The sequence below is a fragment of the Solea solea genome, chromosome 18 (genome assembly GCF_958295425.1).
Source record: "Solea solea chromosome 18, fSolSol10.1, whole genome shotgun sequence".
Lineage (NCBI taxonomy): Eukaryota > Metazoa > Chordata > Actinopteri > Pleuronectiformes > Soleidae > Solea > Solea solea.
The window spans coordinates 4,213,603-4,233,126 of NC_081151.1; the positions used below are offsets into that span (position 1 = coordinate 4,213,603).

The 19,524-nt window shown below is 40.8% G+C and overlaps 3 protein-coding genes across 4 annotated transcripts; 1 reads left to right on the forward strand and 2 right to left on the reverse strand.

Moving 5' to 3' along the window:
* Window positions 1–1,194: 1,194 nt before the first annotated feature.
* Window positions 1,195–5,245, reverse strand: bub1bb (BUB1 mitotic checkpoint serine/threonine kinase Bb). The gene is made up of 9 exons (XM_058615507.1): window positions 5,099–5,245; window positions 4,231–4,401; window positions 4,057–4,116; window positions 3,316–3,460; window positions 3,027–3,223; window positions 2,784–2,938; window positions 2,447–2,640; window positions 2,228–2,328; window positions 1,195–1,934 (listed from the first exon to the last, which is right to left on the reverse strand). Exons 2-9 carry the CDS (start codon window positions 4,377–4,379, stop codon window positions 1,661–1,663), a joined length of 1,275 nt encoding a protein of 424 aa, XP_058471490.1. The 5' UTR covers window positions 4,380–4,401; window positions 5,099–5,245; the 3' UTR covers window positions 1,195–1,660.
* Window positions 5,246–5,300: 55 nt separating this feature from the next.
* Window positions 5,301–10,498, forward strand: zfyve19 (zinc finger, FYVE domain containing 19). Of its 2 annotated transcripts, none has more exons than XM_058615505.1 (11): window positions 5,301–5,493; window positions 6,001–6,122; window positions 6,197–6,250; window positions 6,335–6,504; window positions 6,984–7,126; window positions 7,236–7,344; window positions 7,445–7,678; window positions 7,830–7,906; window positions 8,084–8,185; window positions 8,282–8,445; window positions 8,676–10,498. In XM_058615505.1, exons 1-11 carry the CDS (start codon window positions 5,440–5,442, stop codon window positions 8,752–8,754), a joined length of 1,308 nt encoding a protein of 435 aa, XP_058471488.1. In that variant the 5' UTR covers window positions 5,301–5,439; the 3' UTR covers window positions 8,755–10,498. The 2 variants fall into 2 exon arrangements, with proteins under 2 accessions (XP_058471488.1, XP_058471489.1); XM_058615506.1 differs by having other exon boundaries at window positions 7,460–7,678.
* Window positions 10,499–10,507: 9 nt separating this feature from the next.
* Window positions 10,508–17,117, reverse strand: ppp1r14d (protein phosphatase 1 regulatory inhibitor subunit 14D). Its single transcript, XM_058615509.1, has 4 exons — window positions 16,743–17,117; window positions 11,280–11,360; window positions 10,786–10,818; window positions 10,508–10,694 (listed from the first exon to the last, which is right to left on the reverse strand). Exons 1-4 carry the CDS (start codon window positions 17,034–17,036, stop codon window positions 10,626–10,628), a joined length of 477 nt encoding a protein of 158 aa, XP_058471492.1. The 5' UTR covers window positions 17,037–17,117; the 3' UTR covers window positions 10,508–10,625.
* Window positions 17,118–19,524: the final 2,407 nt, after the last annotated feature.

A 19,524-nucleotide genomic window follows, 5' to 3' on the forward strand; every position in this document is an offset into this window, starting at 1 on the left:
AATGACATTTCCCGATGACCTGTAAATCCAATTTAGAGACAATCATGTCGGAAATAAAGACAAAAACTGTGTCGTTCTCCTGTTTGGTCAGCGATAGTGTAGTATATGGAAGCCCACGTCATCATCATCCCAGAAAAAAGTGAAAAGTTATTCATGATAAAACACAAAAACATGGAACATTTTAATTATGAGATAAACCACAGAACTGTGAAATACTGGGACAAAACCACATTTCCTGCGAGTGACTTGTAAGTGAAGTAGAGGCCGGGGAACTTTCTGTTAACTGGTGCATGTAAACACAAGTCGAGCAAATAGTAATGAGCGCTGACTGTAAAATGTGGCCCATATAGAGCCGGAGTGTTCCCGTCTCTCAGAGCAACAACAAAAGCTCTTCTCTGAGGGCCTGTCTACAGCACATCAAGGAAAGGTACCGTCTCTCTGCTGTAGTAACACAGAGCTATGGATTTTCTGTCTGAGGCACTGCCGGAGACACTGGCTTCTTGCATTCATGGGATGAGCTTTTAATTTTGGCAGGAGTCTTTTTTTTTTTTTTTTAAGTCCTGCCAAATAGCGAGCTATAGAGGATACATTACATTATGGTGTGTTATTATGGCGGGGGTGCATCGTGTTGCCCATCATTTATCACTGGATTTCAGCTCCTCTAAGTGGTAGGCCAAAAATTAAAGTAGACAGTTTGGGGGGAACAAAAAACCGAGACCAATCTTGGCTGACAGTTTCATATTTCCAGTATGAGATGAAAGTATGTTCCTCTCTTGCCCCGTGTGCATGTAAAACTACAGCAGCAACTCGGCGTCCCCCGTGCATCATCAGGATAGTGGTCTCCTGGCTGGGAAGAGTGGATTTCACTTGCTAATGAGCAAACACCTATGTCCCAGCCCTTCATCAGGGACTGGCCTGTGTGATTATTGATCCATAAGCAAGATTTGTGCATCCACGTTAGGCCAATGTTGGGATTCCTTAAAAGATTCAAGAGCCCCCGGCCTGCAGTGAGACAGCAGCATTAATAGTGGCATTTTTGACTATTTAAATGCAGTTTATTTCCACTCTTGGGAAAGAGTGCTGACTCTGTACACTGCCACAGATTACACTAACTGTTCTCACAGCCCATTAGTAATCCTGACAATGCATTACTTTAATTCCCCAAAGGACAAAAAAAAAATCACAACACCACTATTTACCAGCTGGACATTTTAACAGGTTTATTGAACATCAATGAAGGAAAAAATGTCCTCAGTCTGAAACTTTAAGCCCGGTTCGATCACCTCGCTGAGGCCTTTTGTCGACTGGTGTAATTTTTTACAAAAACAAAAATATGCTCAAGACAAAACAACGTAAGAAAAAAAGGGTACACATAAGAAGCACTGTTCTCAAGAACAATGCAACTGAAAAAAAATGGACAAATGACTAAAATTGGAGATAAGTGAGTTGAACTTCTGCAGCAAAAGGACTGAGCAGTGTTTAGTTTGTACAAGTGGACTAATGGTTGGTGTGAAGTCATGTTGTGTTTTCTATGTAACTGGATCTCCTTCAACCAAATATTTACAATATAAAACACAATGCAAAACAGTAATTACACGATACTTGCAAATAAAACGTGGGGAAATCCTCTTTAAAAACAGACGATAAAAGTCTCAATAGATCAGGTTGCAGTACCGACTGTGGCTCGATCGTCCCCCTGTGATTCCTGTGCCGTCTTTTTGAAGTAGCGTTCAGCGCGCAGTTCTTCAAAGGAGAATTCGGCGGCGCCACTGAGCAGCAGCTCTTTACAGTACATGCTCTGCTCCTGTGGCTTTGACGACTCCGCCTCTCTCTGCTGCTGGTGCTCCTGTAGTCTCTTCAGAGGAGTTTCTTCTCTGCACGGCCGACGTGCCGATAAAACCTTGTTAACCACCGGGTTGATCTTACACGGCGTCCTGAGGAAGGAAAGAAGAGACTCATGAAAATGAAAGGCATAACTTAGACCAGAGTCGAAAAGGGGTAATAGGCTATTCAATATTTAAATTCTATTATTACTAATTAAATTATTGGTTAAAAAGACCAAAACATCACATGAAAACAGCGGTATAGGTTAGGGCTAAAATGATTCATGTCTGAGTATCATTGACATATCTGTTTTAACGAAATGTTCACAAGTGACATTACATTAAAACAGTGATGCACAATAAATCAAAAATGCAAATAATAAGAAGAATAAATCGTCACTCACATTGTTGGAGGTATTTCTGATTCCTCAACAAATGGTTGGAAGGTGGGTTTGGGAGGTGGTGGAGCCATAACAGTATGTCCATATTTGGATTTTGTGGGAAGCTATGATGGACCAAAAAAAAGAAAATAATAATAATTTAAAAAAAAACGTTACACACATGGAAACCAGATTGTATTCCACCTATTTTTATTTTTTGTAATGGAACACCTCATCTCATACCTTGACATCACACCATCTCTCTGGATTCCTCTCGTTCTCCTTTGCCCTAGACTGCGGTGGAGCCCTCCATGGCTCCACTTTAGGCTCTGATGGAACAGCACTTTGAGTGTGGTTTTCATCGAAGACTATCAATCGACTGTTTGAAGTACTGGCGGGAACAGGGGCACCTCGTGACTGAATGCCTCCAGAAACATCTGTCCATGAAAAACACCAAAAACTGATATTAAAGATATTTAAGATATTTTTTTGTTTCAATTTAAAGAGGAAGGGGCTCTAACATTTTAAAATATCTGCCAAGTGTGTACAAAAGGTGTAATTTAGATGTGTGTGTGCTTACTTTTGATTGCATGTCCTGTTCTGTTGACAAAGGCCTTTTTCTTCCCTCTAGATTTGAGGTCAATCAGAGAGACTCTCTCTGGTTGTTTGGACTCGTCATCACTGTCCTCTTCAACCTGCATCATCACCTGTCGGGAAACACGTGCCTGCAGAGCCCTATAAACAATGATGCAAACATGGAAAATAAGTTGCTTTTCCATGTAAGACATTCATTTAATTCCATATATACAGCATTGACTCATACTTGTGAAACTGTAGCAGCTTGTCACGTGGCTCCGCACTCATCCTCAATCCCTCTTGATAGACTTGGTCTGCTTTGAGACAGTTGCCTTTATTTTCATGCTCCTCAGACCAAGCGATATAGAAGGACGTCTGAGTTATTCCGATTGCCTGTGCCTGCATGTACCTGTAGGTGTCCAGTGGCTCCGGGCAGGTCTTTGCCTGATGACACATATATATGTGTGGGAAAAGTTATTACTGCTCTATTATTTAAGTAAAAGTACAGTCATTCGCAGAGGTTCAACATAACATACAAATTTGATCCAGAAGTCAATATAGCGAGGGTCTGCATAATATTTCTTTTCATCAGTGAATCTGGTCACAGCCCGTTCCAACAGTATGGCAATGTTGCTCTCCTTTCCGCCTTGAGGGAAGGTTTGCTCTGTCCACTTAATATACCTGTGAAAGACAGAACCATGTGGGTATTAAACTGAAAATCTATCGGATTTAACAAGGGCTACCTTTAGACCTGGCATTAAAATGGGTTTTCTGTGATCAGATAGCGATCGGATAGCTCTTCACCACATGCATTTACACCTGGTATTAACATGCATCTCCGGCGTCCTCATCAAGATCTGATTGCTATCCGATCAGTCACCTCCCCCTCTGTGCGCTGCCATATCAACAAAAAAAACTATGTTTACCGCACGTGAAGTCAAACTATTGTATAAACTCCTCTTTTGGAAGCAGGAGAAAAGTCGTCTTTGACTAGTGGAAAACCAACAAAAGCAGAGGAGACTGTGCAGTTTTGTTGCCACTGTCACGTTAGTTGTACTCACACATCTGTTCAATCTGGTCACAATGCGTCTCCAACCACCTCCTGAAGGAGTCAGACAAATCGCATAACAACCTGTCCTCAGGTGTACAGTATTTACACCTGTACTTATAAGTGGTTAGGCGCTATCCGATTGCGATCAGATTACAGAAAACGGATTTTAATGCCTGGTTTAAAGAACTCATATGACTACACGTAATTAGTTCCATATCTCACTTACCGATCCCAAACATCCAGGGGATCATCACCTTCGTACACTCGCAGTTCAGACTCAAAGGCCCTGGGTAAACAAAAACAGAAAAAAATCATTTTTATATAAAAAAAAACCTACGAGAAATACAGTTTGTCACAGATTGCAATCACTCAACCTGGTAGCAATGTACTTCATACTTACTGTCTCTGTTGGCTGATGTTGTTGGCAGAGCTGGGTCCGTCCTGTTGTTGACTGAGGGCTTGGTGTAAGACTGATATGGCTCTGCCCCTCCGCAGAGGCTGAATGTTTTCTTTGCTCAGTTCCCAATCCACATCTCCCCCTTCTGCCATTGTGGAAATTTAGAGCAGAAACCTAGACAAAAAACACATTAAAGTTATGGTTCAGCACTTATTAAAGCTGTGTTTTAATGCTGTTGTTTGACTTTTACAAATCATATTGTGATACATTTTCACATATTATGATAGAGACTGACTGATTTGAGGATAGGCGCTTTAGATCCATGAAGACAAACAGACTCAGAAACAGTTTCTATCCATCTGCCATAACCTGTTTAAATGCTGCTAGACAAGATATTTTGATCTAGGCCATATATTTACATCTCTTTTAATCACAATATGTCTGTGTCTTTCTCAGTTAGTTTAGATTTTTGTATATCTGTATTTATCGATGTGCAATGTCCTTGTCAGTTTCCGTAATATAATAATAATCCGTAATAGAACAGTAGTAGTCTTTCCCTCCAACCTGTATTTTATATAATTTAATGAAATAATTGATGAATCAAATGATTCTAAAAAATAGTATCCAATGTCAGTGACTGAAATTGGGCAGAAATCAGCCCATTTATAAATTTTTTATACACCAATGAAAAATGTAGTCATCTACAAAGGAGGTGCTAAACTGACGACATTACGTGCAGAGCTAACGCACCAGCTAGCTAACGTCCGCCCTTGTCCGATCGGTTTTCATTGTCGTTCAAAATTTCACCGACATCTATATGTCATACTTATACAATACATCTGTAGTCGCATAAAGTGGTCATTTCTCATACCGCGTCCAAGTCTCCCTCGTCTCTTTTTCGTAACAATCCAACAGCTCCAAGACTCAACTGCTGTTAAGTTGTCACCTCTGTTTTCATTCGAACGACGACCGCGAGAGAATTTGGCGCACGCTGATTGGAGGAACCAGAAACCGGAAAACGCATAATGACATCACTTCCTGTGTTTGGAACGCTTCCGGATTTGATAGTGGCAACACTGACAGATTGAAAACAGACACAAATATCTTGATATTTATTGTTTACAGGGTGGAATTTTGTCACACATTCGTCAAAAAGCAGCGCTGGCAGTTGCAGCAGAATTGCCTGTCACATGACTGTGTACACGAACCGGCATGGACAACCGTTGTTTTTGTTGTACGTCAAAGTTCAGCCTCTTCAAGAAGGAGGTAATGTTCAGCTGACTCATGTCACATACACTGATCGTTAAGCAGTGATTTGTTTTGATGTTGTGGTTGTACATATTAAATGCATGGATAAAACGGTCCGGTTTTGTTTTTACCTAGTAACTTATATACACACAGTCAAAAGGCAAACGCATTTTTTTACAAAATCCTATTAGTTTTTGTTGAATTAAATGGAGTTCAGACTTAAGAATACAAATGTGATATACATGCGTGTAAATAAACATGTAATCAATGCTGTTAGATGTGTGTTGTCTCTTGCTGTGCTTGTGCAATAAGCTGTGTAGAAAATTACTAAAAATTAAATATGAATTTGAAATCGTAGATACAAATAACCTAAATCAATCATGAATTTACTGCGAAACAAATATCTGAAGGGAAGATATATATCGTGAAATGCCACACTATTTAAATGTGGTTTAATGTAGTGATATGTATACAGAAGTTGAACAGAAAGCCAAATGTGATGTGTATGCTGTCATTTAAACATAGCTGGGCTGTAAGAATTGTGGCCGCTCCTTCTGCTCCAGCTGTCTGACTTTCAGTGCTGTGGTCCCTCGCTGGGGCACCGCCCAACAGAAGGTGTGTAAACAGTGCCATGGCAGTCTGACAAGGTAAGATAACTGCAGTTATCAGTAAATACGATATACACAGTATATGCCTTCAAACTTTCCGTCTTCATTTCCAGTGGACAGCCTCAAAACAGTGCCGGAAGATGGTCTCCTCCCGAAAACTACAAAAAGTCAGTCATTGATCGGTTGTGAGACATTTTTGTTTACATAGTGTCATGATATCTGAAAATCTAATGTAAATGTTTCTTCCGTAGGCGAGTCGCTGCTTTTGAGGCCAGACAGCCAGGACCATCAACACAGTCTCTTGCACATGGAGGTACTAGTAGACCGAGCAAAGTAGGACATCTGCCAGCCAAGGGCCTGAGTAAAGAAGATCAGGCTATTGCTGAAAGACTTCAGAAGCTCAAAGAGGAAACTGCACCAAGTAAGTTTGCAGCTACTTCTTTGGTTTACTCTATACAGTATCGTGCAAATTTCTCAGGGAACCATCAGCGTTGTTGTTGTTGTTGTTGTTGTTTTTATGTCTATCAAATTCTGTGATCATTAGCATTTGGATTGTCTTAAATAATCCTGGCATAACAGACACTTTTCACAGCAGATATCTGTTGACATTAAAATAGTAGGGTAAACAGGTTTTTACCGGTAACATTAATTAGGGTTAAACTCCAATCATGAGTGTAAAGGTAGGTCACACTAACTGTGGAAGCTGTTTTATTTCTTCCTGTAAAATATTATTATTAGTTATTTTGAAACTATATTATAACTATATTTTATACCATATGGATGTTGCTTAAGCAACATATTTAATGGTGGCTATGTAAGACTTGTACAGTACTGTGTAGCTGTTGTAATAATACTTGCAATTTACAAGTCACTGAAAGGGTTGCAACTCCTCCTCCTCAGAGTCTATCCCCTCTGAAAAAGAGATTGAATCTCGCCTCGCTGCTCTAAAAGCTCCGAGTCAGACGGTGCCTTCTGCAGAGGAGATGGAAGACCGTTTGGCAGCTTTACGTGGCCAACCTCCACCATCTCAAGCCCCTCCACCTGTGAGATAAACCCCTTTGTGCTTGTTTGAAACTTCTTAGGCTTTTTTTTATTAATGTACTTGATGCATCATGAATAATTGTAAATATGCTCGTCTGCTCATCTGTGCAGGTGCACCAACCTCCGGATAAAAGGACACAGACTGAACAAGCCAATGATCTCCTTAGACAGGTGACGGACGAGGTTGCCATTGATGACCAGCAAGCAAATCCTGATTTCAGTAAGATCTGATTACGTCCACCTGTTTTTCACCCACATTCATTTACAATGTGATCACCTAGCTGTTGAATAGAGCGTGTGGATCTCACAAATATGCTCAGATGCTCTCCCTGCAGATGTTGCAGGCCGCATGAACGATCTTAACAGGGGGGAAGAAGGAATACTAGACGAGAATCTGGAGGAGAACCAGGATGCCCAACAGCAGCTGGAGTCTGAAAAGGCACGTCTTCTGGAGGAGGCCATGGAGGAGCTGAGGAAGGAGCAGCATTCGCAGGATCAGATCCTGCACATGGCCAAGAGGTTGGCCCAGTTGAAGGGGCAGGACCCAGATAAAAGTACACAGCACATTTTTATTGGCATATTTTATTATATCTGTCATTTATAGCATTAGTTTTAGGAAAATATGATAAGAGGTTTTACTGCAGCACGTGTTATTGTGCAAATGTTTCAGCAGCTTGCGTCGTTTTTATTCCATGTCACTTCCAGTTACCATGGAGAATTTCCAGCATCCTGACAGTGAGGAGGAGACTGAAGAGGAAGCTGTAACGAGAGTGTTAAAGCAGGTGTCCATTCAAAATAAACTTGACATTTTTATGTAATGAATTATACATAACACATGTGTCACAAAGGACATATCACACCTTTAATGTTCACAGTGTGCCGACTCAGAGCAGTCAGAAAGGCCACAAGGGGTTGCTATTTTGCCATTTTAATTATTTGTGACATTTGTTTTTTTCCAGCTCTCAGAAGAGGCTGCTCTTGATGAGGCCAGTGGCTATAACATACCTTTTGAACAATGTGGACCAAGGAACACAGAAAAGAAGAAAACCTCAAAGAAACTGGTACGGGAAAAACAGCATCAAACAAGTATCAATTCAGAATATTAATTAGCTTGTTAGCTCACCTTTAATCCCTCATTGTGCCGATGTATTTTGTAGACACAGGCTCCGGGACCCAAGAGCAGGATTTCACCAGCTGCCGTAACACATCAGCCCTCAGACAGTGATGAAGACGAACTCCCGTGGTGTTGCATCTGTAATCATGATGCCACAGTTCGCTGCCACACCTGTGACGGGGACCTTTACTGCAACCGCTGCTTCAGGTATGCGAGCACATTACAAAGAGATCGCAAAGGCACAGCAACAATCCCAGTCTCCCACTCAGCTTCACACAGAAATCTTAAACCCAATGCCCAAGACACATTCTTGTGATTTGGAATGTGTACCATGACCCAGATACTTAGTAGACAGGCTGCTGCCATACTGTTCAGCAGCAGGAAGATAAAGTATTTAGTGTGATGAATTATCAACCCACTCTCCATTATCTCCCCAGGGAAGGCCATGATAAATATGACAGGATGGAGCATCGCACTACAAACTACACTGCGCCAAAGAAGAAGAGGAAGACATGATAGCTAAGCTGTGTCGTACATGTTTGCCATATCAGGCTGTTGACAGTTATTATCCTTAGACTTGTGCTTTGGCCTTAAGTGACTTAACATACATAGTTTTGAAAAAAAAAAAAGAAAGAAGATGTTTCTCAAAATATCTGCCTGCCACCTGTTATTTACAGCGACCCATAACACCTCATTTTAACCTCTCATTCAATCTTTCAAAATGATCTGTCATCACATAGACAACAGAAAGGCTAGCATTTGTGTCCTGTAATTTAAAAAACACTAATGTAGATGAACTGAATAACTAAAGTACGTATGTGTAAGATGTAGTTCAACAAATTAAATATGTGGAAGATGTTCTCTTATTTTCCCCATAATGTATAAAAAAATAAGTGAGAGGGCTGCTCAAAAGTGTTTCTATTTTAGTAAATCTTTGTAGCTTCTGCATGAAGTAAAGGCACAATTCAAGATTAAGTTTTATTTCTGTCACTTGCTTAAATGCAACAAAGGCTCATCTCAGACTCTTTAAATAGAAGACAGACATGTCATGAGCTCGTCTGGGATGATGTATAGTCCCAGACAACTGTCGTGCAGTCAGTATAAAAGGATTACTGATGGATTTGTTTTCACTCTTGTAATCTATGTTTGGCTGTGAGTCTGACATGATTGTTGCCTGTCGTGTCCTCGTGTTGTAATGTCATTATAAAAGAATTGAACGCGTTACGGTGCTATGTCACATCAGTTTTTTTAAGTTTTATTTTTTAACACTAGAGCCTTGGATTTTGGATCAAAGTTATTGCTGGACAAAATCGTCTAAGTCTAACATCTTGTTAGTGTAGACGGCCTCCGTGTCGGAGGAGAAGCACAAGAGAAAATGGGGGTTGAACCGAGCAAATTACTATAATGGAGCCCTCAGCCGGAAGACCCTCTCTGCGTGTGTGTGTCAGAGAGATGGCCAGAGTGCAGTTTCATCAGTGTGCATTACTGTCTCGCTAACTGAGGAGAAACCATAATTACACTCTCCTCTAGGGTCTTGCTCCATTAAGGTTCGTATGGAGGCCGTTACTGTGTTTGCCTTTTTCTGGCCTTGTCATACACACACACACACACACACACACACCGCAGACAGGAAATGGATGAGGATAATGGATGCATACTTAATGGACCCTTCCTGCTCCTGATTTTTGCTGTGTTTACTCCTGGATGTGTCATGTCAATGTCTCCCTTTGTCTTCACCACTATAGATAAAAGCAGAAACGTGTATCTCGGGAATGTTATACTGTCAGCTGCAGCAGAGTCAACGGCAAACAAGCAAAAGCAAAATGTGTGCTTTAGAGCAGTAGTAATAGAAACATTAAGAAATGGTACGCTGTATTCCAGTCGGGGACTATATAATATGCTATATATGTTATGGACATGTCAATCTTGATGTTGTATAACGGGAGATGAATGATTTCTGATACCCGTTGTTTCAGTCACCTGATATGCCGTGCTTGGGGGAATCACATTCAACAGCCTTGTCTTGAAAATGTTCAGTTTTATTTCAACTTACAACACTGTTATCAGAACAAAAAAATATTTATGTACATAAATAGGCAACTGAAAATGTACAGTGTCTTACACAGAAAAAAAAAAACAACTGTCCGTCACATTACGGCTTTTATCTCGTGTGCATCATTGGTTTATGTTATAGCAGTCCATAAATTAAAGTGAAATAATAGCAATAATAATAATAATAAAAAACAACATTGAAAACCCCCATTGCTCTGGTGTTAAACTGATTCTGACGCAGGAAGAAAATCCCATTGACCGACAGTTGAATGTCTGGGAGATGGGAAGATGAAGATGAAGCCCCCACATTTTCTCAACTTGATTTGACCTAGAATTCATTTCTTCAAGGAACCGGACATTTTACGTAGACCCTTTATCCTATAGAGCAGCCCATTGATAAATTCCTGTGGGGGGAGGAGAAGGAATAGAGTTGTAACTGAACAGTCACAAACGTTTAATTTCCGATATATCTATAAGTTGTTGAGTTTTCTTTACCTCTTTTGGCTTCCCACATTCCTGCAAGAGCTCCTAACAAAGAAAACAAACATAATAAATCTGGATGCTGTATTTTTTACCACAAACATTGGATTCCAGGAGTTCTTGTGACGCTGATAACGCTTTCCATAACAGGAGAGTACTTTATGTTGTAAAGTTTAAATTCTTCCTTCCTGATGTCCATTATGAATACTTGGTGATTATTTTATAAGTAAGCTGGTGTTACCATTATATTGCTCTCCTAAAACAAAACGATTACTGTACTGTAAGATAAGATAAGATAAAACTTTATTTATCCCTCAAAGAGGAAATTCCCGAGTTAGAGCAGTAAAAACAGTTACAGAAAAAAGGACAATAGTATGTGTGCATTATGTACAGAAAAAAGTTACGGACATTATATACAATGAACGATGGCGAGAGAAATATTGCACATTTCAGGTAGATGTGTAAGTAAGTATATAATGTGAATACATGAACCAAACATTTGTGTTTACCTTCAGCCGGGTTCTCTGTCCCTCGTCTGTCAGCTCCAGCAGCTCATCTATGTCAATCTCTAACTCGGGGATTTCGTCCTCCTGTGAGAGCAAGAAAAGAAAAAAGAGAGAAGCAAATTAGACCCAAAATATTCCTTTATTCTATATTCTTCACAGTAGTGCTTCTGCACTTGTACAGCCAAGCCTGCTGAAAATGCTTTGAAAAATGTGGGCTTCATCACGTCATGTCCATTCAGCCATGGCATTGAGACCAGTGAGCAGAGTCACTGAACGATGTGATGTGAGGGTTGTTTTCAATACTCTCTACACTTTAGAGCAGGGATCAGCGAGTAAATGTGGCCGAGGGCCAATTTTGTGAGATATCTTCATCAGGCAAAGTTCCCTAAAAACGTCTTCAGTCAGAAACAAAAACCCACGTTTAATGCTTGTTATGAAGACACGTGTGTGAGACACGTCCTCGTACTGTTGATATTTATTGTGCATGGTTCAAATTTTAAGAAGACATTTACTCTACTCCCCAAACGTGGCAGTGTGCATGACAAGAGCAGTGTTTTTATTTTTATTTTTCACACCAAACCTTTAGTTTAACTTAACTGTCAGTTCTGGCAACAGAATCTATTTGAATCAGGTCATGTTTTTTCAGAATAAAAGCTCTGAACTCGAGCTGAAGAGCACTGAGGCATGAAGGGGAAAAATAGGGCTCCAGGATGTCATACTTGCGACACGCTACCATCGTATTTCACGGATGGTTTACGATGTTGGCATTTAGACACAAGTGAGCGTGTATTTCTTGTTTGAATTGTGCCACGTTTCGCACTCAGAAACAAAGCCGAGCGCTGCATCTACTGTGACACAGTGCTCTTTCTTTCTATGTGATTGTGTGATAATTGTTTTTTTATAAAAGGGCATAAAAACACAAATATAGCAAAGTAATCAGGCGACGTCGCTCGCTCGCGCTCACCCACACCTGTCAGTATAGGGAATAAGTTGTGCTCTCTAAAGGAATCCTGAACACTAAGATATCTGGAGTCAGCAGAAGTTCTCCCATATTTTGACGAATGGGGCCTCTCCCTTTCTTTTTAAGAGGAATATTTTCCGGTTGGGGAGTTTTCACGGCTGGTGGAGGACGACGCTCGCACAGCTTTCTGGATGAGGGGAGAACTAATCAATGTGGAAGTGCTGAGTGGCGGAATAAGATGGGCCCACCTTCAGAGTCCCCAATGTCCTCTCCATGTGATACATGCCGCCAGTTTGGAACTCATGTGAATCTGCTGATGCCAGTGGGACGCATAAAGGCCCTCTTTGTTTTTTCTTTTCAATCCATGCTGTACATTTCTGTGCTGTGTGGGATTTGCTTTACCAGCTGTGACGTGTTGAGCTTGACTGGGTGTAGTCTGGCCTTTTATGTGTTCTGTGCAGTGGAAAATACCGCTTTATCCTCGAAATCCGGGTCTTCTTGCTGCAAGGGCAAGAGTGCTAACTGCTACTATTATCAAATACAGGGGCCATTAAAGTAGTAAAGCATAGTTTTCTTTGTCCTGATAATGCATCACAAACCTTTACTTTATAGTTCACTGGAAAAAAAAACATTACTAGTTAGTATAAAAGCAGCTATATGATTGCGGTTGTTTGCTTAGCTTTGGCTAACCTTAAACGAATACTTCACCGATTGGCATTTAGCTTTGTATTACTAGAATAGGGGTATTTAAAAAAAAAAAAAAATGTTCCCAACCTCAGTTTCCCCTGAGTTGAGAAATATCTTCATTCTTTTTTTTGTTGCGTGCTAATTCCGCACTCTTTAGACCCTCTCGGAGGGGGACAGGTCCCCAGAATGTAAACAGTGTCTGCCATCTTTGCTAACAGTTACGCTAACGCTAATTTCAATAAAGAATTCCTTTAAATACAGCTTTATAGAATAGAAATAATAAATGTGACACGTGTTCTCGGTGTGAGCTATAAATGTAAAAAAGAAACAAATGTAAAAATGACATGGTCTGCTCTCCACTGATCTTTTATTTATGCTCTCGTCTGAGTGCAGGTCCACCGCCGAATATCAATTAGAGACTTTTTCACCGATTCCACGCTTCCAGTTACTGTCAGTATTATAGTTCACATAGTGCGCGGCTTGTTGATAATTACCTTCATTGTCGGACAGAAAAGAGCTTTTTAATGAGGCCTCGGGGCGGTAAATGTCTCGCCGGCACTTTTTGAAGTTAAAAGCGAACGGACTGAGGCTAAAATGAATGTTGGCAGTATAACGGCAGAATTCATGAATATCGGAGTGGTTTCCAGAGGAAGTCTAAACAAGCAGTTGAATATTTGCGACCACTGATATTTTTTATTTTAAAATCAGGAATGTTTTGTCCAAATAATTTTTATGAACATTTGTACTTGTTGCACTGGAGAAACACTTTGTTTAGGGGAGCACTATTAAGTTTACTATTGTTTGTAGTGACATTATGAACCTGAGTATTGATATTTATTACCCAGTGAAGTGTATACTTCCTCTTCTGACTCTTGTCACATTGGCAAAAACTCAGGCTATTGAATTTTTGTAAGGCCTGAGTGTCCTTCAAATTCGGTGATTTTTGTTGTCTGACAACAAGTTCTGTCAAACAATACTATCAGACCTGACTGAGGGAGCATCTGTTTGTATACACGGGTAGAGCAGGGACAAGAAGAGTTTAATTAAACCGTCACACTTCTGAACGAGTAGTAACTTAACGTGGACACGTCTTTGTGTCCTCAGCCTCCTTGTGTCACTAGCACACTGTTGCTGTATTTTTGTCCGTACTGACATCAAATCACTGCTATACGGAGAAACGCAGAGACTTATTATTTCCATTTAAAACTGATCCACTACAGGATGTGCATGGATGTGTTAACTGCTAATTCTTCCACGTTGATTAAAGTCCAAATATTACAATGAAACGCCGACATCAGACTCAGTGTGGCTGCGTGTGTGTTTGTTATGTTAATGTAAAGGAAACCCAAGCCCAAGACATTTGTTGTTTTGTTTCAAGACGTTGGGTTTTTGCTTTGTTGAACTTATCAGATCAGATCCTTCCCTTTTCCTGTCAGAGCAACAAGCTGCCCACACATCATGATATCCAATCAGTAACTCATTGCCAAGTCTAAAGAGGTTACAGAACAGGCTCTAAAACAGGCCTTCACTGCAAATACTCATCATTGTCACGTGTACTGAGGTTAGTTTTTTGAAAACCTTTTTATTGTAGTTTGTCTGAAGGCTCAATAAAAGTGAAAAGACACACTGTGTGTGCAAATGTGCTCCATCAGCTTGAGCCAGTTTACCTCCTCTCAGAAGGTGTGAAGTTCTCAAAAGAAGGCAGTCGCTCCAAAACTGAGGCAAGCACTTGTATGAATCCGAGATGTGGCTAAATAATTCAGACGGTGACACAGGGGACTGATGGTAAACGCTTCCACGCGGAAGACCAACAGAGTATTCTTGCCCTGAGCCTATGCAAAATTCATCGCGCTGGCCAGGACACAAGTCATGCCCAATTTTTTGCAAAAGTGACAAACGCAAATATCTAAGTCTATTCGATTAAGATTGTAACTTAGTAAGGTCAGGTAATCAGTCATATCCTTCCTAGTCAAACACTGTCACTCACTATCTGTGCTGTGTATTAATACATGATAAGCGGAACATGGAAGTCTGCAAACATCAGAATATGTCACGTACGTTTCTGGGACAAGATGAACTGAGTAAACAGGGAGCTTTTCTTATCTGCACGTCCGGGTATTTTCCCCCACTCATGTTATCTATTCCTGCCTCTGCCTCACAAACATATTACCATACAACACCACAGGGAGGAAGAAGGCTTTGGCGAGTGAAGCCCATAAAATAAGCATTGTGCACAATATTACCGATCCCTAGCTCTCACGCTGTGACGAAGTGTTGTAAAAGTCTCAGGGCACTGGCAGCTTGTGTTGTTGTTTTATCTCTGCCAGACTGAAAGTAAAAGAGATGTGTGCGTGTAATGCTCACGCATGTCATGAAAAAACTTGGCGACCAGGCAAAATTGTAGGATAAACACATATTATATTTATAATACTTTAGGGCGGGTAAAGTAGATTTACATCACAAACTAGGGTATAAAAGAGAAGAATTATATTCAATAGAAATATTTACACCTGTGTCACATTCTGTTAAGCGCTAAATAACATGCTAACAAAATACCAAATATACATAATATAAACTCATAAAACAGCTGAGCTGGTATGTTAGCCTGGACAAAACCTGAGTTTACTAATAATATTCATGTTATTGTTCAAGTGTAAGTGTACGTCACACTAAATACTTGTATTTTCTGGATGTTTTCCAATAAATCGAGTGAGGAATACGGACACTGTATGCTTATTAATGCACAATACTATAGATGGACATATTATATGACTACAGTGAGAGGAGTCTCTGTAGCATCAGCTGGTTTATTCAAAACCAGAGCCACTTCATGATAAGCGGTGAAGTCAGACATGTGCAGCCACATTCGACTCTGCCGTCGCCGTCATCCGATCTGCAACGTAATCAGGAAGCTCGTGCTACTGCTCGGCAGACATCCCTAATTCATCCGCGTGTGCCACGCTGCCTCATGTGGGCAAAGAGACATCTGTTGCCATGGTTTCACCTCCTTTATCCAGAATGTCATTATAAGGAGCCTATGACATAACCGGATTGGATCCGACCACACAGGAGTTTATATATATATTTATAAATAGTGAGGATATACTACATTTTTTGTGTTGTAACTTTTGCTTTAATACGTGTGCTGTGTTCATATAAACACCTTTGGTTTAGCGTGTTTTCTTTGGTTTGTCTAATGTATAATCATTAATATAACAAGTGTCTGCACAACTAAATATCTACATATTGTCCCCATATCAGCACAACAACAAAAAACGACAATGTCTCCTGTCCTGTCATCAGCTTTCATTTATTATGGTTGTAAAAAATTATGATAAATTATTATCACAATCTCCCTGGTGCTCTCACGTTTCCTTTTCTCCTCAGTACTGCTTCACGTCAGATGTGACCGATCCTAGAACCGTACCTGAACACATCATCCAAGTTGTAAGTACAAGCCATTTGTCAACCTTGTGCTTCAAATGATGTTACGTGTTGTTTCGTCATGGGTTGCAACAGGCTTTTAAATGATTTATATATATTTATATTTATATATATTTATATTTATAACAGCCTAAAATAGACTAAATGTATATGTTGGTGGGTTGATGACACATAGGGGCTCTGCCTCTCACTCACTCCTCTCTTAGGTCACTGTGAGCCAGCATGATGGATGAGCCCATCACCACAGGCACCTATGAGCAGTCCACTGCCGCCCTCGCTCCCCTTCCCTCTCCTCCACCAAGCACCCGACCGACACAGTGTCTGTCTGAGTGTGTGTCAGTGAGAGCCAGCCCTACCCTGCCCTCCCTCCCTACCTCACAGTCAAACAGCAGGTGCAGCTGCCCGTCGATCCACTCCTCGATGTCCAGCCTCCTCTGCAGGTCCTTGCGGTTGTACTTCACCGTCAGCTTGCCCAGCTTGCGGTGAGCCGGTTCCTCTGGCTTGTCTCCCGCCTGGAACATCACCCTGGACTGGGTGCTGGGCTCTGACGCCATGGCTGCCACGGCCTCAGGAGAACCGTGGAAACACTCACACACACTCACACACTCACACACTAGCTTTTGTCTTACTGTGTCTCTGCTTGTGTTCCAGTGAGCTGCTGTGTCCATGCGTATCTCCTGTTATCTTGTTGAGTCTTTAGTGTTCTCCTCTGTAATGATGCCTCTAGTTCTCTGCCTCTCCCTCTCCCCCCTCTCTCTCTCTCTCTCTCTCTCTCTCTCTCTCTCTCTCTCTCTCTCTCTCTAAAGCTCACTCCCTTGCTCTCCTTGTCTTGCAACACCCACTGGCTGCACTATCAGGAGGATGGTAATGAGATATGCCTCTGCGTGCACACATTTGTGTGTGTGCGTGTGCACGTGCACCTCATAGGGTGTGTTTGCTTTTTGCTCTTTTCCTCCTTGTTACAGCAGGTGGGAGAGCAGAGGTCAAGTGGGAAAAGGGTAATAGAGCAAGTGCTGCTATCGTGAAAAGGTTGTTACTCTGACTCAAACTCAACACAAAAGAGAAATACTATTATTTATCGTCTTCTTTCACAAACTCATCAGGGATTTTCTTTAGCGAGAGTGAGAGCATGTGAAGTATTTATCTGGTTTAAAGCTCTCCTCTTGTGAACAAACCCTTCCAACAATAGCTGCGTCCTCCCTGACAGGTGAGCCAGGCTTCCTCTAGTGTGATAGCTGCCCCCCGTCCTTTATAAATGCCATTATCAGGTGTACGTTTAATAAGCCTTGAAGTCAAACTGGCATCCTCAGTTACGCTCACATGCATAATAGATGGGCAGCGGAGCACAAGTTTGTTTTGGCTGGTTTGAGAGTCTTGAAACTATCAAAATATCAATATATCATCAATATATCATCAGACATCCATAGTTGAAATTCAAGTTTGTTTTTTTTTACATGTGACACAAAAGAGTCAACAGGCTGCAGAGTTTCCACGGATCCAATTACGATATGAGCGATGGCGACAAGCTTTTTTTTTGTTTTGGCAGGAACGATCAATCAGCCGTAGCTGCTGCGCGTGTTCACCCACTGATGCACCGTCTGTTACAAACACTGAATTATTGAGTGGCTCGAGCAGGCTCACCTTTCCAGGCAAACAAATATTCATTCATCTTGTCTTGGGCTACTTGGTGCTGCCCCGAAGACTTCCGTGGTTCTGGAGACCTGTGCAGGCCCTTGTCACCTCAGGATTGACTGAGAGGCTCATTCTAGCAGGGTATACAAAAAAAAAAGAAAAACAGAGGCACAGTTTATTAAGTTTAATAGCAGGAAGCTGTTACTGTTCTTTTTGCGAAACTGCTTAAATTTAGTTGGAATTAGATATTTCATAATCTGAGCAACCACTTCCTGCCTCTCCCGTTGTTGACCTGTGTCGTCATGATTTGCCACATACTGTAAAGCCATGACTCAGTTAATGTATCGGCTCAGTAACGCCATCTTTATGAGATGAGTGTGGCTCAGTGACTATAGATGATGATTGACATGGATTATTGCACCAATACCAAAGGGGGGGAAAATGAGTTGTGTTCACCACCCTGAAGCTTCTTCTTCTTCTTCTTCAGCTGTTAGTGTGATGACACTGCCACCTTCTGGATTAAAGCCAGTATATGATGACTGTAGATGATAATTTGGTGTGGGAATAATACACAACTCCTTATATGGACATCCTGGGGGTGTGTGTGTTTATAGGTCACATATTCAGTCTTCTTATGTGTTGTTGAGTCAAAGTTATGATTCATTTTATATCGCATTTTTAGTCGTGATATAAAGTAGCAATAATTGAGCAGAAGTCACAAACTAGAGCATTTTTTCTTACCAAGTGAACTTTGAACTGCACAAATTCACAATATGATTTTAAACATTTTGAGTACTTTTTGCTCAGGTGTGTTTATTTAATGGTGAAAATGACTATTTTTTCATCAGATTGTCTAGGTTGTGCTGAAAAAAGATATAAGACACTCTATATTACACATTCTTATAGCCTCTGTACACAGTCATACATGACTACATATTAAAGATATAATCCAGTTCCTCCTCACAGGAACGGGCAATAATTCAATAACAATATTAATATCAATAACAAAAGCTTCAATGCACACATTTGTATGTAAAATGTTTCTCTGTTTAACATGTGATAATTTCAGTAATTCATTTAAAAACCCACAATGAACTGGTTTCCTTCAACTTTCACTTGGGAGTCAAACCTTTATCGTAATAAATATCATTATTGACCTTATAGACTGGGTACACGATACAGAGACCATGTTACAATACATGTTGTGATACACGGTTATTTTGAGTGACGACCACGTCCTACACAAAATTTTAACATCTGCTTTTATCACCTTAATCAACTGACCTCTGCTGCCACCCACTGGCTTTATTCCACACTGCAGCTTAGTACAGTACAGTGCTTCTCAGACTTTTTAAATATGTTAAAATACAGTTAGCTACATACTTTTCACAGGAGGCACATTTATTCCCAATAAGATCATTTGCTCTCTCATCCTCCTCCTCTTCCTCACATGCACTTCACACACTGGTGCAGTGAAATTGGATTAAGATGGAGTGAGAGATAGGGTGACTCTAAGATCACATA

Excerpts from the sequence above, each read along its gene's own strand:
- bub1bb (XM_058615507.1), bottom strand. The coding sequence starts at position 4,379 with ATGGCAGAAGGGGGAGATGTGGATTGGGAACTGAGCAAAGAAAACATT. Across the intron at positions 2,939-3,026 it reads AAGCTGCTACAGTTTCACAA|GGCTCTGCAGGCACGTGTTT; the intron begins GTATGAGTCAAT and ends CATTGTTTATAG. Across the intron at positions 2,641-2,783 it reads AACAGGACATGCAATCAAAA|ATGTTTCTGGAGGCATTCAG; the intron begins GTAAGCACACAC and ends TTTCATGGACAG.
- zfyve19 (XM_058615505.1), top strand. The coding sequence starts at position 5,440 with ATGGACAACCGTTGTTTTTGTTGTACGTCAAAGTTCAGCCTCTTCAAG. Across the intron at positions 6,123-6,196 it reads TGCCATGGCAGTCTGACAAG|TGGACAGCCTCAAAACAGTG; the intron begins GTAAGATAACTG and ends CTTCATTTCCAG. Across the intron at positions 8,446-8,675 it reads TACTGCAACCGCTGCTTCAG|GGAAGGCCATGATAAATATG; the intron begins GTATGCGAGCAC and ends TTATCTCCCCAG.
- ppp1r14d (XM_058615509.1), bottom strand. The coding sequence starts at position 17,036 with ATGGACACAGCAGCTCACTGGAACACAAGCAGAGACACAGTAAGACAA. Across the intron at positions 10,819-11,279 it reads GACAGAGAACCCGGCTGAAG|GAGCTCTTGCAGGAATGTGG; the intron begins GTAAACACAAAT and ends TTTCTTTGTTAG. Across the intron at positions 10,695-10,785 it reads AATGTGGGAAGCCAAAAGAG|GAATTTATCAATGGGCTGCT; the intron begins GTAAAGAAAACT and ends CTCCCCCCACAG.